At 35.5% G+C, this 18725-nt stretch overlaps 1 protein-coding gene and 1 non-coding gene across 3 annotated transcripts; both read left to right on the forward strand.

Annotated features, from left to right (window-relative positions):
• Positions 1 to 4413: 4413 nt before the first annotated feature.
• Positions 4414 to 8211, forward strand: LOC104117910 (bZIP transcription factor 29). Of its 2 annotated transcripts, none has more exons than XM_009629042.4 (5): positions 4414 to 4602; positions 4818 to 6205; positions 6302 to 6434; positions 6514 to 6598; positions 7623 to 8211. In XM_009629042.4, exons 2-5 carry the CDS (start codon positions 4911 to 4913, stop codon positions 7868 to 7870), a joined length of 1761 nt encoding a protein of 586 aa, XP_009627337.1. In that variant the 5' UTR covers positions 4414 to 4602; positions 4818 to 4910; the 3' UTR covers positions 7871 to 8211. The 2 variants fall into 2 exon arrangements, with proteins under 2 accessions (XP_009627337.1, XP_009627336.1); XM_009629041.4 differs by having other exon boundaries at positions 4464 to 4602; positions 4805 to 6205.
• A 2206-nt stretch (positions 8212 to 10417) lies between these two features.
• Positions 10418 to 10501, forward strand: TRNAL-CAA (transfer RNA leucine (anticodon CAA)). Its single transcript has one exon. It is a non-coding gene; the product is annotated as a tRNA-Leu (tRNA).
• Positions 10502 to 18725: the final 8224 nt, after the last annotated feature.

Raw genomic sequence — 18725 nt, forward strand, 5'->3', positions numbered from 1 at the left:
ATATGGTTTTAAATATTTTTAAAGAATAATTAATTATTTAAATTAACTAATTATCAAAATAATCCAATTTTATTCTTCCCAAATTCATCATATAGGTAAAATAATTTTTCAAGTTTACACAATCCTAGAAGATAAAAATTATTTATCATAAAAAGATATTGGCGATAAAAGAAATCAGAAAATAAAATAAATTTAGTTATAGTTCTAAGAATTAAATTGGTTAAAATGCAAACTTAAAGAAATGAGGAATATTATAAGATATGTATAATTATAAAATAATGTACAATTAATTAAACTTCATCATCTTTGCATAGTTAGAAGATACTAAATTCAACTATTGTGTCAATGTGATAATCAATATTTACTTTCATTATTTATACAAATATTGTAGTTTATTTTAACGTCAATGTATATAGTTTTAATTGAATGACGCTACACACACGTGCCACGCACGTATACTAAAATTAGTATTAGTAAAAAAGGTCTATTAAAGGCAAATAGGGGACGGGTTGAGACTTGCATCTATGCTTTTCAACTCCAGAAGCTAGAAGCAAACACAATATTGTCCCCACGAAAGTATCAATTTCAATGAGAGATTTTATCCAACAATTATGCACAAAAAAGTTAGGTCTCCAAACTAACCAATCTTTCAGCATTTTCACGTATTTTCACGTTTTGGTCATGAACAGGAAATCCTTAGATATTGGTCAAATTAGGCCAAACATTTTCTACTTTCTATCAAAATCTCAGGAATTTCTGGAATTCATAGCCGGTAATGTTGACTAATGTTCCTCTCTCTATTTGGAATTTGTGCAAGGAAAAAAAGTGGGATCGAAGTTAGGGTGGTCGAAAATTAGGGTTGAAGGTTAGTAGATCGTCGAGTTTAGGACTTCGTATATGCTATGTTTGTTTTGGTTGTTTGTTTTTTTATTTTACATAGCAGAACTACTGAACTAGTATTATTATTTCTGGGCTGAAGGTTTATCGGGAATAACTTCTCTGCCTTCTTAAAAGTATGGGTAAAGACTGCGTACACTCTACCCTCTCCATACCCCACTTGTGATAATGCACTGGGTATGTTGTTGTTGTTGTTACACTAGTATTATCATTTTAGTGTTTTCTTATTCATGGTGTCCAGTAGTTTGCTTGGTTATATTAATGCTTTATTTTTTGTTATTAATGTTCTTATTTTCAGTATTTCCGACATGACCTTCTTATTACTGTTCTCCTGTTCAAATCCGTTGAAAATTATTTTCTTGAGCCGAGGGTCTTTCGGAAATAACATATCTATCTCCACAAGATAGAGTAAGATCTGCATATAATTTACCCTCCCCAAACCCCACAATGTGAGATTACACTGGGTATATTGTTATTGTTATTGTAAAAAAAAGTGGGATCGAATGTATGTACTTTTTATTTTATTTTATGTTTGTACTTTTTTCAAAAAGTTCTCCAATTTAGTTCTTAGAATGCAATTTTTCTTAGAAGAGCAGTGCATTAGGGTGGTTTTGCACACATATTGTTGAGAATCTTAAAAAGAAAAACCTTATGCAACATATATAATGATCAGTTGAAGTTCAAGGATTGTGATCTAGTGATGGGTACAAACTTTGGAGATCGGCGTTTAAATTCTAATAAAAAAGAAATACTAGACGATTTCTTTTTATCTGTTTAATCTCAGTAGGAGGCTTAAAATCCTTAAGATTATAATTGTACTAATCTAACTCTACATATGAGTTGTGGGTTACTTTGCAACCACTACTTCAAATTCTGAATCTATTTTTATTTAAAGGAGCTAATAAGAAAAATGAAATGGGTGTCAGTCAAAAGACTACATAATTTCTTACCAAACTAGAAAATTTCCTATCCATCAAATTATGAGTTGCATGAGATGTTGACATGAAAATCTAACACCATGTAAGTTGGTCCAGGATTGTTCATCCTATTGCCGACATGCATAGGCGGATCCAGTGCATTAGTTACGGGTTCTTGTCTAGATCTTATGTTTGTACAGAAAAATTTATTAAATGTATAAGAATATTGAACTTGGAACCCAGTCTGTTAATCCAGTTATTATTATATATTGACTTGAGATTTCTATAGAAACCCATAAACTTAAAATCTTAGATCCGCACAACACCTACATTTCTTCATGTTAACATGACATCAATTTCTGTTACAATACATACCTATTCATATAATTCATATTTTCCACACTATTTGTTTCTTAGTGTCATGCTCCTAATACAAGTTTGTTGATAAAGAATGAAGTCGACACTGATCAAAGGCGAATTCAGAATTATTAACTTGATTGGTTTCTATCAAATCGACGTAGAATCATATCCATTAACTTATATGTGGCCAATTTCAATTTTTTTTATTAAGTTCGATCAAATCGACTTAGAATCTTGATAGATGGATCAATCATCCAGAGAGCAAAGCTAAACGTTTGTGTCACTTAACATTTATCTAATCAAAATCATTATTGAACGAACCGAGACGGGTCCAATTCAACTAACATTAAGGAAAGAAAGCCTTAAATATGTGTTTAGTGCAGATTAAATTGTTAAACTGTCAATAATTTAAGCTATCGTTGGACATATATATATATATTTTCCTTTTCACAGAAAAAAAATTGACATTATTGTTTGTTAATGGAATTTGATAATTTTTTGACAAAAAAATTTGAAGAAAAAATTTCAAGTTCCAAAAAACTGGTTTGGGCCTGTTTTTAAAAGTAAATACGTGCCCAAATTCAACTTTCAAAAAAATTATATTTAATATAATTTTAATTTTTTTGTTTAAGCTTTAACTAAAATTATGTTCAACCGCTAGGTAAGTTATTTTTAGTTTAGACGGAATTCTAAAAATGGCTTTAGAATTCCAGATTAAAGGAAAGGAAAAGTCAAATCTTGCCGAAACTATGTGGCCCATCTCAACCTTTTTATAAATTTCTATATTATTCAATAGATCTAAGATTTAAACACGTGTGTATCCCACACAAGTGGGCCCATCAGTCCCCCAATATCAATGGTCAAAGTCAACTAAATGCCGTCACGATAATGCGTGCCAATAATTTAGGTATGATCACTCCTTTGTTGTTTATTTCGTTTTGCATGGACACATCAATAAGAATGGGTGAATCGCTAACTCTGGAATATTCCTATACACAACAATTATTTTACTGTTTGATTAATTAGTTTCTTGTTAGAATTATTATTTAGTATAATTATATTTTTGAACTCTGATTGACTCGACTTAATAATAATTCAGGTGAGACTAGTGGATAGTTAACACAAGTCTTTATGAGTTCGACACTCGATTTATTACTTTATTACTTGTATGATCACGTATACTTACATGTCGGTTTGAGAGTTAGTTTTTATCACTATTCATTTGAAGAAAACAATGAGAGGTTTCATCGTCACACATTAATTTATGGTATGCATCGTTGTCTTTTTGACGATATTGCGCACAATGTCAACTAACTTTTGACATTGAATTACTCAACTTAATTTTACTCTCACAACAATTCTCGGTTTATCTAATATTGACCCCCCTTGTTATTTTTCTTTACACAATATCAAAAACTTGGACCTAATATTACATATTAACGCTTCAAATATCCACTGCTAGGCGTGTTTGCACTTTTACACCGTCTTATATATGATTAGATAGTGAATTGGTATTTTCTTATATAATCTTAAATAATTCTTATATCATCAATAATAAGCTTTTAGGTATGAGTTAAATCTGCGATTCATTTTCTTAACCTAACAAGATATTGCTGAAAAACGGTATATAAGATAATCGGAAAAAAAATATAACACTTCAAAATTGTGTTTAATACATGAAAAAATAATAATCAAAATTGGGACATGTAAATAGTATGGAAATTCTTCAAAATGTAAATAGTTTATCTTTTCAGTATCTATATATTGTCAATCTAATAAAATCTCTAAAAAGGAGTAAAATTTCAATATAATTTTTCTCCTTGATTTTGTTTTATTTTCAGCTAAAGGACAAAGAAAATGATCATTTGAGTTTAAGCCACACTTTCAATAAGCAATTGCAAATCAATCTCCAAACAAAGAAATACTTTGAATATCGGACAAGGAGCGTACTCCACACGCTCTTGAAAAGAGATTGTAATAAATACTTCATTGGTCTATACACAAAAAAAGGCAAAAAATCCTTTCTTTTAGACCCAAAAAGGAAAATAAATAAATAAAAGAAGATAGGGAAGAGATTCATTGCTACATAATCTGCGGTGATAGAGGGCGAAAAAAAAAAAGATTCGATAAATGCAGTCGGAATGAAATGCAAATGCGCCCCAAATTCAAATGAAACTGAAATTCATATTAAATTCACGCGTCTGAAGTAGAAAGTATAGTAAGTCTTGTCATGAAATCCGTGTAATAATAGTAGTTGTAAGAAGTCATCGTCGTTGATACAGTGTGTAGAGAGAGAAAGAGAGAGAAACAAGAAAAGATAACCAAACAAATATAGAAAAAAAGGAGAAAACATAGAGAAATAGAGGAGCCTCTTCAACTTTAACTTGGGCTTTGTTCTATCCGTCTAAAATGGTGGATTCACACTTAGGTACTGTTCAAGACTCAATTTTTTTCACACCCAATTCATTTTCTTGATTTTTAGATGCACACCCATTTCTTTGTTTCTAATTATTTATCTATTTTTGTGTGTGTGTGTGTGTGTGTGTGTTTTTGTTTAAAGATTGGTCCATATTTTGGTTCTTGTTTTGTGGTTTTATGCCATTGATGAGCTTGTATTGAGAATTTTTTAGCTTTGAAATTCAGGTGTAACAAAATTGTAAAGCTAGGATTTGGTAAAGTTGAAGGCTTTTTAGTAGTAGTTGACTATTAGAGTTGAAATTTGGAGAAAAAAATCAAATGGGTGGTGACAATGAGGAAGGAAATAGTGATATGGTGCAAAGACTTCAATCATCATTTGGTACATCATCTTCTTCACTCCCTAAACAACACCAATCTTTATTATCAATGAACCAATTAGACATACCCCAATTGACTAGTACTTCCCAATTTCGTTGTCAAATGAGGCAGTTTCCCCCCAATTTTAGTGTTGAAAATAGTACTACTAAAAGAGTAGGCATACCGCCTTCTCACCCACAAATGCCCCCTATTTCACCTTACTCTCAGATCCCTGTGACAAGGCCTGTGAATCAGCAAATGGGAATGCAGAATTTTACTAGTCCAGGGCCATCGCATTCGCGATCTTTATCACAACCGTCGTTTTTCTCATTGGATTCTTTGCCACCCTTGAGCCCTTCACCGTATAGGGAATCCTCGTCGACGTCCATGTCTGACCCTATATCAGCTGATGTGTCAATGGGTGATCAGGATGGCAATTCACATTCTTTATTGTCCCCCTCGCCTTTCACGAGGTGTAATTCGTCGAGGGCGGGAGAGAGTCTTCCTCCTCGTAAGGCTCATAGACGGTCAAATAGTGATATCCCGTTTGGCTTTTCTGCAATGATGCAGTCCTCACCACCTCTTGTTCCGTTAAGGAGCCCTGGTTCTCTTGAAAGGTCAGTTCCTTCAAGGGAAAAACCAATTCAGTTGGTTAAACGGGAAGCTATGTGGGATAAAGGAAATGATAGCAATGCTGAAGGGATGGGTGAGAGGAAATCTGAAGGAGAAGTTGTGGATGACCTGTTTTCCGCGTATATGAACTTGGACAACATTGATGCATTAAACTCTTCCGGGACTGATGACAAGCTGGGCAATGAGAACCGTGAAGATTTAGATAGTAGAGCGAGTGGTACAAAGACGAATGGTGGTGATAGCAGTGATAATGAAGCTACAAGCAGTGTGAATGACAGTGGCAGCAGTATGCAGAGGTTAGGGATATCTTCTTCTGTTGAGAAGAAGGAAGGGATCAAAAGGAGTGCTGTGGGAGATATCGCTCCGACCACAAGGCACTACAGGAGTGTTTCGATGGATAGTTTTATGGGGAAGTTAAACTTCGTTGATGATTCACCAAAGTTGCCTCCGTCTCCTGGACCGCGCCCAGGCCAACTCTCACCGACCAGTTCGCTTGATGCAAATTCAAACAGCTTCAGTATGGAATTTGGAAATGGTGAATTTAGTGGAGCTGAATTGAAGAAAATTATGGCAAATGAGAAACTTGCAGAGATAGCCTTAGCAGATCCAAAGCGGGCCAAAAGGTTGTTTCCCCTATAAAGTGATGCAATGTATTTGCCTTTTCTTTCCTCTTCGTTATGCAGCTGACCTGCCCTATTTTTTGTTGTTTATTATTGTAGGATTTTAGCCAACCGTCAATCTGCTGCTCGTTCAAAAGAGCGAAAGATGAGATACATTGCGGAGTTAGAACACAAGGTGCAAACACTGCAGACTGAAGCCACCACATTGTCTGCTCAACTGACACTGTTGCAGGTGATAGCCTTTTATTGTCCTGTTAATGCTTCTACGTATCCTATTGCATTATTTAAACATATCCTGTACTTGCATTCAGAGAGATTCTGCTGGGCTAACGAGCCAAAACCACGAGCTGAAGTTTCGTTTGCAAGCCATGGAGCAGCAAGCTCAACTCCGTGATGGTATACACCTTTCTTCTGTGATCCAGGACTTCTTGTATTTTCTCAGATCGTGTTTCACTTGTTCAGTACCCATGTGTTAACTTTATCTGTCTTTTGCTTTGCATCTTGCATTACTTATGCATATGTGTTGCAAGTTTAGACTGCATTAACAGTATATGACATATTTAATTATGTTACGGACTGCCAGGGAGTTCTTTTTAGTTTATATTTACTATTCCCTAGTTGACCAAAATCCCAGTGTCGCGTCCCCAAGGCCTTGGTCTAGTGGTAAGAACGCAGCCTGTGATGTGTGGGTTAGGCGCACGTCATGGATTCAAACCCTGCCATATCCAAAAGTCATAGTTTTAAAGGAAGAATGGGAGAGAGGCAAGCCCATTATCCACCAAACTTCGAATCGTGCCCCACCGCCTCTAGAATTATCGATTATCCAAAAAAATCCCCAAGTTGCATATAATTTGTTACTAATATATCTTTTTGTAGAAATGAATTGCCTCACTCGGGAATTTTAAGAATGAGATGATCCTTAAATGTGAACTTTGCGCATAATATTTGCCATGTGACTATGTGATGGTCTTATAAATTGTATCTTAGAATTTGTGTATTTATCATAATAAATTCAATAGGTGCTAAAACACAATCTCCGAATCCTATGCCAATAGACTTATAAAAAAACTCATCTTAGAAATTTAAACTAGAGGAATCTCTGGTAACCAACGGTCTTGTTACGGTGGGTAGGAGCAGTTGCTACTTGCTAATGTAGGTGTAGCATCCAGTGTCTGCTTCAGTTTATTTTCCATTTTCTGCCACATCCTTTCTCTCTCTCTCTCTCTCCATATATATATATTTTTGTTTTTTTTTTCTTTTTGGTTGGGGGGGTTGGTGATGTTAAGCTTCAATTTTGTCTTCTGTTTCCGTCAATGCTACGAGTAAACAGGCGAATACTTTGTATATTTTAATGCCTGTTGAGGTTTTTTGGTGTTTTAGAAGTCAAATATGAAACCTTAAAAGCATTTTCGCATGACAGCTCTAAATGAAGCATTAACTGCTGAAGTACAACGGTTGAAGCTTGCAACCGCTGAGATAAGTGCAGACGCTGCCAAGTTTCAGCAGCTTTCTCTCAATCCTCAGATGTTCCAGTTGCAGCAACAGCAGTCAACTCAGCTAAACATGCATCACTTGCAGCAGCAACAACAACAACAATCGTCTCAGCCTCCACAACATGCACAGCAGCAACTTAACAGCTCTACACCTTCAAAGAACGAATCGAAGTAGCAGCTTTTGGGAATTTCTGGTCTTCGTAATATTTATATTAGTTTCTTGATAGATGTTGCAAGAGGTACTGTCATTCAATTGCATTCATTCATTAGTTCTGCATTACTAGAAAACACGCTAAAGACATCGTATTTATCTATAGGACATGCATGTTCGTTGGAGTAACTAAGTCACGGAGAATCTTTTGATGTATACAGTTCGTTTTTTGTTCAACAAGGATATTGAATTCAAGGTCATGATAACTCATTTTGTTGTTACGTAAGTTAAATGAAATTGAACTGGCCTGCTTTTTGTTCAACAAGGATATTGAATTGAAAATGAAATTGGCCTGCTTTTTGTTCCTTCGAGTTACAATGTTGACTAGTAATTCTTCTGTTTCTCTTTTTCTTCGAGTTACAATTGTAGCAGCGTGTATGTATCACTGGAGAGAACATTATCTTCAGTTTACAGTCAACATAATTCTTGTACAAGTATTGAAGTAAGTATAATTCATCTGGAGAAAGTTCGACGTTTGAAATGTATACACATAATGAGATTACATTCATTCTGAAATTAGTATACTTTAGATTCTTGACTCATGACCTACTTTTGGAAGGTGCTATGTTTAGTAACAACTAAAATGTTCTCTATCTTTTTGTCACATTATAACTTGAAATGTTATATTGTATTTAATAGCTCAGAATGAAGATAAAATGTAGAAAACATTAGGTAAGAAAATAAAAAATAATTGGTCGGATAGTCGATTTTAGCTATGTAAGTCAAAGCAGCCGAATGCCGTCCATGCTAACTAAGGACTTGAGCTAAAGGTTAAGCCTAAGAATATACATCGAACAAACTAGAGTTTTTGGCCAAAATTATCCCTTATCTTTAAGGGCAAGTTTAACTTTGTCCTTCAAATATAACCTTGAGCCCAAATTGTCCTCTAAGTTTGCAAAAGTTGAGCGCTTTTAGTCCAAGTAACAAATTGTGCTCATATATGGAAGCACTTCTTCTAGCTCTTAAAGAGTTGAGAAAAGAGCAAGCCTCGTGCCGTCGTCGTCGATCGCTCGGCTCGGCTTCGGCTTCGGTCAATTGATTGATTGATAATTTTTTGGACCAAGTTTATTTTCCTTTTTCGCCATTTAATATATTTTTTCCTAATATTTTTGCACGGAAAATATTAATTTCCAACAGTCAAATTCGCGACCGAATATTCCATTTTAAGCTTGGAAAGTTGTTGATTTCACTGGGTGGAGTGGTGGTTTATTGGTTGAGTGTAAGATGGGGAGGAATAGTTAAGAACGACATTGCTCTAAATGTCGAATTCAAGAAGTGCTTCTAACCATGTCGTCGGAGCTAAACGGAACAAGGTCCCTTGCCTCCGGCATCGACATTTTCTATGTTGCATTGGTAAATTTTTTCTATTATTTTTCTGACATTTGGTGTTTTCTTCTTCAAGTGAATATAGTAATGCTTTTCAAAATGCAAGCAGATGAGAGAAAATCAAAATCTAGGAAATTTATATAGTGATACTTAAATGTAGCAATCGCAGATATAAAATTTTTTTTAATGAGTTGACCCCCATTATACATACTCCTAATTGACCTTCCCAATTAGGGGTATAGCTGGGTGCGAGCACCATAGTTATCCGATCATGTTGTTTTGAGTTTGAATTTTAAGCATTGTTCTGTTGAAGCTATTATGCTATCTGGGTCTTGCCCGCGATCTGGGTCTTGTTTGAATACAACGGAACTGTGTAAATTGTAATTTTCAGCCGTACAATTTTGGAAAGAAAAGCGCGATGAAACTGATTTGGAGGTGAAAAGTATCACGTGCAGATCGCATGTTGCTGTTAGTTTTCTAACGAGTATTGTGTTTCTGTTACTTGGACTAAAGGCGCTCAACTTTTCCAAACTTAGAGGACAACTGGTGCTCAAGGTTATATTTGGAGGACAAAGCTAAACTTACCCTTAAAGATAAGGGATAATTTTGACCAAAAACTCGAACAAACTACAAAGAAAGATAAAAATAGAGCAATTCCCTTAAAAAATTAGAGCTGACTAATGCTAAGTCAAAGAGCGACACTTTTCATTTGTAAAATAAGTCAACGCATAATAGTCAACAACAACAACAAACTCAGTTAATTTTACAAGTGAGATTTAGGGAGGGTAGGATGTACGCAGCCTTACTCCTATGCTGGAAGGGAAAAGATGTTTCCGATAGATTCTCAGTTAAAGAAAAGATAGAAACATAACAATGGCAACAAGTAGTAACAATAACAACACGTAAAAGAAGTCAGATGTATAGTAGTGTTTTTTTGGGTTCAGTATGTAAATTTAAATTTTTATTTCCGATCATGTCCCGATTTTGTTCCTAGACAATACACCTATCAATATCTAGCAAGTTATTCGATATGATAGGAAATGAGAAAAGAATAGCTAGAATAAAGTATCCTGTACTGTTTTGCATCTTGTTGGCGCATATGTTCTTGTAATCACGTTTGAATATATATTACCATTCCAAATGAAAATGATGGTAAAATAATTTATCCCTTATTAATAACAAAATGTCAGGATGGCCGAGTGGTCTAAGGCGCCAGACTCAAGTTCTGGTCTTCGAAAGAGGGCGTGGGTTCAAATCCCACTTCTGACATAATAAATTTTATGCCTTGCATTTTGTCCGTCTTCCTTTAGTGCTTCATCTTCTTTTCCCCTTTCACTTAACATCAACTGATTAATGTAGATTGCAAAATGCCATTAACATATTAAAATGGCAAATAGAAAGAATGGAATTTAAGAAATCGTTATCTACTATGTCTAATAAATTTTATACTCAACATTATTTTACAAAAATTGCTAAGTTTTCATTTTATGATTGGGACTAATCAATTTGAACATATTTTTTCCTTCCTATACAATATTTGAAACTTGTTTACTAAAATTGTCCTAATTTTATATATTACCCGCTCTAAACAAGGATTACTTACAAATTATATACCTTCCACCTTAAAAGGCTCTCAATCCATTATTAATTCTTAAATTAGGTGATTCTTTGCATGGAAAAGGCATAACTAAAGGGAACAGTGGTATTAACCACGTTTGAGTATCTGATGGTGGCAATAGCAGCTCCCGTCATTGGAAAAGTGTAGGCCCGAAGTATACAATCCTAGATCGTGCTGAGTTGTTGGAATAGCTTGAGTGATTGGCAAAATTGGCTTTGAATATCAAGTGGGTTATGAGCCTCGGAACGATAAACTTTGGCTACAAAATGCCTAAACTAGTCACGAATTAAATTTGGTATTGAACTCTTTGAAGGTGATTGGCTTTTCCATTGAATGGCTATGTTGAAGCATTGTACTACTGTCCTAATTTTGTATATTACCCGCTCTAAATAAGGATTACTTATAAATTATATACATTCCACCTTAAAAGGCACTTAGTCCATTATTAATTCTTAAATTAGGTGATTCTTTGCTTGAAAAAGGCATAACTAAAGGGAACAGTGATGTTAACCACGTTTGAGTATCTGATGGTGGCAATAGCAGCTCCCGTCATCGGAAAAGTGTAGGCCCGAAGTATACAATCCTAGATCGTGCTGAGTTGTTGGAATAACTTGAGTGATTGGCAAAATTGGCTTTGAACATCAAGTGGGTTATGGGCCTCGGAACGATAAACTTTGGCTACAAAATGCCTAAACCAGTCACAAATTAAATTTGGTATTGAACTCTTTGAAGGTGATTGGTTTTTCCATTGAATGGCTATGTTGAAGCATTGTACTACTGTCCAATGTTGGAAGAAATGAGTTGGATGAAAATCCCTCTCGACGATGAGCAGTAAAGAGTTTTTTGTATTCAGGTGTTTGACTCTCCACCATTGACAACTATTAAAAAGCTTTGAATTCAAATTTGGGTTTTCAAAAACTATTATTTGTTTGGATTGGGTGTTGTTGCAAACAATTGGGAATATTGTTTGGAGTTTATATCTCAATTTTGAAGGTGTTTGGTAAAGATTAGACTTGATTTTGGCTGAATTTCAGATTGAAACTCGAAGAAGAACACATGACATACAATATACTTATGAAATTGTAGTAAAATTATAGTATAATTGTATGTAAATTGTATTCTGTTATAGTTATATATATTTTTTATTTGAATATTGTATGAAAGTTGAAAAATAGTTGTATAATGTATGAATCGTTGTATAAAATTTGTATTTAAGTTATCAATACTATCTTTTTACATAAAGTTGCTGATATGTATCAAAATTTGTCCAAAGATTTTACGAGGTTAATAACTATCGTGCGGGGCTAGTAAAATATTCTGCTTTACTTGATTGGTTAACTTACCCAATACACTAATCTATCACAAATTAACGAAGCCTATTTAAATCAGCACTAAAATTGATACATCGTACTTACAATTAATATTATACAATTTGATGGTACAACGACATACAAATTTAAAAATAAATTTCGTACAAATTTAATACAAATTGATATATCTACAATAGATCCGGGTATTTAGAAGTCAGTTGATCATTAGCTAGCTGTACGGATTGTTGCTGTGGAGACTCAAGGTAAATCTGCTGCTGCGTTCGCAGGCTTCAGAGTCACCTTCCTATTTTGTATTCACACTGTTTTACCTATTTCCAAACAGTTGTATTTAGAAATTTGTAGCAATCTCTGTAGATCTTATGACTTTTTCAGTAAAATCGAAGAGCCACTTTCCAGTTGCTAGGCAACTTGTCTTCATTCTGGTTCTCCAACTCGTATGAATCTTTCCCAGTGAAAGCTGAAATCCGGTAGGGACCTTCCCACGTTGGACCTAGCTTCCTCGCGTTGATCTCCCGGGTATTTTGGGTTACTTTTCTCAGAATCAAGTCTCCTACTTTGAAATAACGGAAGTTGGCTCTTCGATTATAATATCGCTCCATTCTTTGCTTTTTGAGCTACCATTCTTAGATGCGCCAAGTCTCTGCGTTCTTCGAGCAATTCTAAGTTTATTAACATCGCTTTGTTGTTCGATTCTTCATCTGCACGAAAATATCTTAAAGTGGGCTCACCTACTTCCATCGGGATTAGGGCTTCAACATCGTACACAAGGGAAAAAGGAGTTTCTCCTATACTCGATTTGGCCCTTGTTCAGTAGGCCCATAGAACTTCGGGCAATTCTTCGGGCTAATTGCCTTTTGCTGCTTCCAACCTTTTCTTGAGGTTTTGAATAATCACTTTGTTTGTTGACTCCGCTTGACCGTTTGCGCTTGGATGATAAGGAGAAGATATGATCCTCTTTATCCTCAAATCTTCGAGGAATATTGTAACTTTTGCACCGATAAATTGAGGTCCATTGTCACATGCTATCTCTTTTGGTATTCCGAACCTGCAAATTATATTTTCCCATAGAAAATCGACCACTTCGCGTTCTCCAATCTTCTGATAAGGACTTGCCTCCATCCATTTAGAAAAATAGTTAGTCAAAATTAAAAGAAATCTTACCTTTCCAGGAGCCGGTGGTAGCGGTCCGACGATGTCCATCTCTAATTTCATGATCGGTCATGGGGACAGAACCAAATATAAGGGTTCTGTTGGTTGATGTACTAGTGGTGCGTAGCGTTGGCACTTATCACATTTTCGTACGAAGTTTTTGGCGTCTTATTTCATGCGAGGCCAGTAATATCCTGCCCGTACCAACTTCAGCAGTAAATAATCTGTGCCCGAGTGATTGCCGCATATCCCTTCATGGACTTCTGTCATGATAGAATTAGCTTATGACACTCCTAAGCATCGGGCCAACGACCTTGGAAGGATTTTCTATACAATTGGCCTCTCTTGAAGTTATAACGTGCGGCTTTGGCGCGTAACGCCTGTGATGCTTTGGCGTCTTCGGGCAACTTCCCGTGCTCGAGATAGTTGATTATTTCATTTTTGCAGTCCCAGGCCAGACTAGTCGAATTTACCTCATAATAACCATCCGTATCCAGAACTGAGCTCATCAGTTGTACTACCGTCCCGAATTTCGATTCCTTTATTTCTGTCGATGATCCTAAGTTTGTTAATGCATCTGCTTTTGCGTTATCCTTCCTCAGGATGTTAGTAATTTACCACTCCCGGAATCGCGCCAAAAGAGTCTGGACCTTTACCACGCATTAACGCCCCGTTCATGCGCAAGTCCGCCAGTCACAGTTCTGTCAAGTCTAACCAGGCGACATACAAGTCAACTGGAAAAGTATCTAAAGTAATAATAAAAATAGAAAAAGGAAAGGAGAATAAGCTACATTGAAGAAATCTTAATCTCATGGAAGGTAAGTGTCACGACCCAATTTCACCTATAGGTCGTGATGACGCCCAACACTACAGCTAGGCAAGCCAACTAATAAATTAAACGTATATTGATTAAACTTTTAATCCAAGAAAATAATAAAATACCAAATTCTACCAATGTGTATGCTAAGACCTGGTGTCACAAGTGTATGAGCATCTAGTAGATTATACAAAACCTTAAATACTGTCTGAAATAAAAATAGACAGAATGAAAAAGAATACAAGGAGAGACACTGGTAGCTGCAGAACGACTCAGAAAGGTAGCTCACCACTATGCCCCTGGATAACGTGGGTGTAAGACGGTAGGTCCCCCACTAGTACTTGCCTTAGGTCCTGCACAAAAAGTGCAACAAGTGTAGTATGAGTACGTAAAAATATGTACCCAGTAAGTATCAAGCCTAATCTCGAAGTAGTAGAGACGAGATGACCGACTTTGATACTCACTACGGGTAAATAATAATAATTGAAATAAAACTAGAATATATAATTCAGCATGATTCACAGAATATAACAATAATTTATTTAACCAGCAGAAATAATTAAATTCCTTCAAATGCAACAATTCTCAGTATATTAACTAAATTCCTTCAATTCCAATAAGTTTTCAGTTTATCAATTAATCTCATTTATAGGAATAACTATAATTCCTTAGCTAACAGGGATAATAATCCTTAAATTTCAAAAAATTTCAAATTTATCAATTAGCTTCACAAGCTACAATAAACTATCAAAGTATCGTATAATTATTATTATTAAGCACGATTTCTGTCGAGGTCGTTCGGCTCGATCCAGAATATTGTGTACACTGCCGAGACGTGCGGCACGATCCATAGATGCATCTATCCTGCCGAGACATTCGTCCCGATCCACAAGAAAGGAGGATATTTTCTTATGTACCTCCGGAATAAGAGTATTTATTGTAAAATTTATTCGAGAGGATAACAATTTATTTCAACAATTAATTAATCTAAACAAAAATTAAGCATATGAAAATTTCATATTTTTCTACCTTTCATAACAATTCACAATGTATACATCAAATATTTTAATTAATAAAGAATATAATTTATACAAGTAATTCATGCTTTGAGTCCTAAACTACCCGGACTTTAGCATTAATAGTAGCTACATACGGACTCTCGTCATCTTGTGCATACGTAGTCCCCGCAATTAGCAATAATTATTTAATTTAATTACCTATGGGGTAAATTTTTTTCTCACAAGATTAGACAAGAGACTTACCTCAATTTGCTCCAATTTAATCCACTAGAAGGCCCTTTCCTCGATTATCCAACTTTGATTGGCTCGAATCTAACCATAAATAATTCGATACAATCACTAAAATTTATAAGAATCAATTCTATAAGAAATTCTATATTTTCAATAAAAATTTCGAAATTAATTAAACATTCATCTGTGGGGCCCACATCTCGAAATTCGGCGAAAGTTATGAAATCCGACAACCCATTCAATTACGAGTCCAACCATACTAGTTTCACTCAAATCCGACTCCGAATCGATACCGAAATCTCAAAAATTCGTTTCTATGAGATTTCTAAAATTTTTCAAATTTCAATCTCAAAACACTAATTAAATGGTGAAAACAATGATATATTTGTGTATATAGACCAAATTCGAGTTGGAATCACTTACCCCAAATATTTTTCCTTGAAAATCTATCAAAAGTCGCCTCTGCTCAAGCTCAAGTTTGTCAGAAATGGAAAATGGGTCGAATGCCTCTGTTTTTATAACTTACAGATTTGTCCAGTCCGATCAGGGAGCTCGATCTTGGGAGCTCGATCAGGGAGTTCGATCATAGGAGCTCGATCAGGGAGTTCGATCATGGGGGCTCGATCTTGGGAGCTCGATCAGGGAGTTCGATCATGGGAACTCGATCTTGGGAGCTCGATTTTGGGAGCTCGATTTTGGGACTCGATCTTGGGCTCAATCTTGGGCTCGATCACACCCCAGAGTTTCCAGCAGAAGAGAAAAATTGCAGCAACTATTTAAGTCCAATTTTTGATCCGTTAACCATCCGAAACTCACCCGAGGCCCTCGGGACCTCAACCAAATATACCAACAAGTCCTAAAACATCATACGAACTTAGTCGAACCTCTAAATCACATCAAACAATGCTAAAACCACGAATCATACCCCAATTCAAGCTTAATAAAACTAAGAATTTTCAACTTCTACATTCGATGCCGGAACCTATCAAATCAAGTCCGATTGACCTTAAATTTTGCACACAAGTCATAAATGATATAACAGAGCTGTGAAAATTTTTAGAACTGGATTTCGACCCGATATCAAAAAGTCAACCCCCCGGTCAAACTTTCAAACTTTAAATTCCTATTTTAGCCATTTCAAGCCTAATTTCACTACGGACTTCCAAATAAAATTTCGATCATGCTCCTAAGTCTAAAATCATCATACAGAGCTGTTGGAATCATCAAAATTCTATTCCAGGGTCGTTTGCATAGAATTCGACATCTGGTCACTATTTGAACTTAAACTTTAATTTTTTTTTTATCAAAATTCTATATCTCGGGCTAGGGACCTCGGAATTTGATTCCGGGCATACGCACAAGTCCCAAATCACGATACAGACTTACCGGAACTGTCAAAACACTGATTCGAGTCCGTTTGCTCAAAATATTGACCAAAGTCAACTCAATTGAGTTTTAAAGCTCTAATTCATATTTTAATCCATTTTTCACATAAAAACTTTTTCGGAAAATTTTACGAACTGCGCACGCAAGTCGAGGAATGATAAATAGTGCCTTTTGAGGTCTTAGAACATAAAATTAATTATTAAATTTAAAGAAGACATTTTGGGTCATCACAGTAAGATAAACTAAAAGCAACTAGATAAAATACCTATTAGCTAAAATGAAGGAAAATATTTTGTAGTTTTCATTTTACGAGAAAATAGAGCTAAAAGGTCAAAAATAGGCAAAGTAACAATATTAGAACTAAAAAAATATCTAACCACTAAAATGATGTAACATTTCGGGGAGGGTCAAAAGTTACATGTCTACAAGAGTATTATTGTCACGACCCAAAATCTCACCTGTCGTGATGGCGCCTATATCGATACTAGGAAAGCCGACAATCTCAATAAACCACCATATCTTTTAAGTTTGAAAACATAATAATTAAATTCAGCGGAAAATATCTCACAAATACATATATAAACAGTCCCAAAATCCGGTGTCACTGAGTACATGAGCATCTAAATGAATACAAAGTCTGACTGATAATCACTGTCTGAAAATATAGAATAATACAATAACTAAAAAGGAATGGAGTCAAAGTCTGCGGACGCCAAGCAGCTATCTTGATAGTCTCCAACAGAATAAACTCTGAAATCTAGCAGCCGCCGTATCCGGGAGCACCTGGATCTACATACGAGGTGCAGAGTGTAGTATGAGTACAACCAACTCAATAAGTAACCAGACTAACCTTTGGGCTGAAAGTAGTGACGAGCTCAGCAGGTACTGTCCAGTATAGAAATAACAATACAAAAATGTAGGCATGCTTTCAAGTTCAACAGTTACTCCCACTACAAATAAAATAGATCAATTATGAACAATATGAGGAATATGACATCTCTGTATCTACATGTCAATGTACATACTGTATGTGATGCACCTTAGTGAAAACTCTGTGTACTCATAATCTAAAATACTCAATCACTCAGTACTGTATATGTCCAATCCATCCCAGGGAAGATCTATCCCAAATATATATGTATATCCATCAGCTGACAGTCAGTCACTCAGTACTGTATAAGGCCAATCCAGCCCAGGGGAAGATCCATCCCCGAATATCAATGATTCGGACAAAATCCATGTCCAGGGAAAATCCATCCCTAAATATAAATGCTTCGGGCAAGATCCATGCCTAGGGAAGATCCATCCCTCAATATATATCTATGGCAAGATCCATGCCGAGGGAAGATCCATCCCAGATATATATATATCAACTACTCTCACTGTGGGGGTGCAGACTCCGGATGGGCACTTTCTTCCCAAACGCTATAATAGCTAAATCCAGGCATAAATAAATAAACATAACTATCACTCAGAATCTCCAGTCTCTCGGGCTCTCAATAACATGAAGAATCAATCTGACATGATGATATATCAATGAATGACAACAGAGACTGAGATATGGTATGCAAGTGATAGATGTGACTGAGTACAAAAATTATAATTTAAACAATGATTCAACAATAATACTACCCATGTGGGTCCCAAAATATATCGGTGTGTAGCCTAAACATGATCTTTAATATGAGTCTCAGCTCAATTTATCTAACACGTGGAGGATATGCGGATAATGTCATTTATTTAATTATGCAACTCCACGGAATCAATTTAAGTCACAATTTCCATGATGCACGCCTATACGCCCGTCACCTAGCATGTGCGTCATCTCCAAACAATTCATACAACACGAAATTCAGGGATTTATACCCTCAAAACCAAGTTTAGAAGTGTTACTTACCTCAAAACCGCATAATTTCTTACTTCGCTATGCCCTTGCCTCGTG

The sequence above is a fragment of the Nicotiana tomentosiformis genome, chromosome 1 (assembly GCF_000390325.3).
Source record: "Nicotiana tomentosiformis chromosome 1, ASM39032v3, whole genome shotgun sequence".
Taxonomy (NCBI): domain Eukaryota; kingdom Viridiplantae; phylum Streptophyta; class Magnoliopsida; order Solanales; family Solanaceae; genus Nicotiana; species Nicotiana tomentosiformis.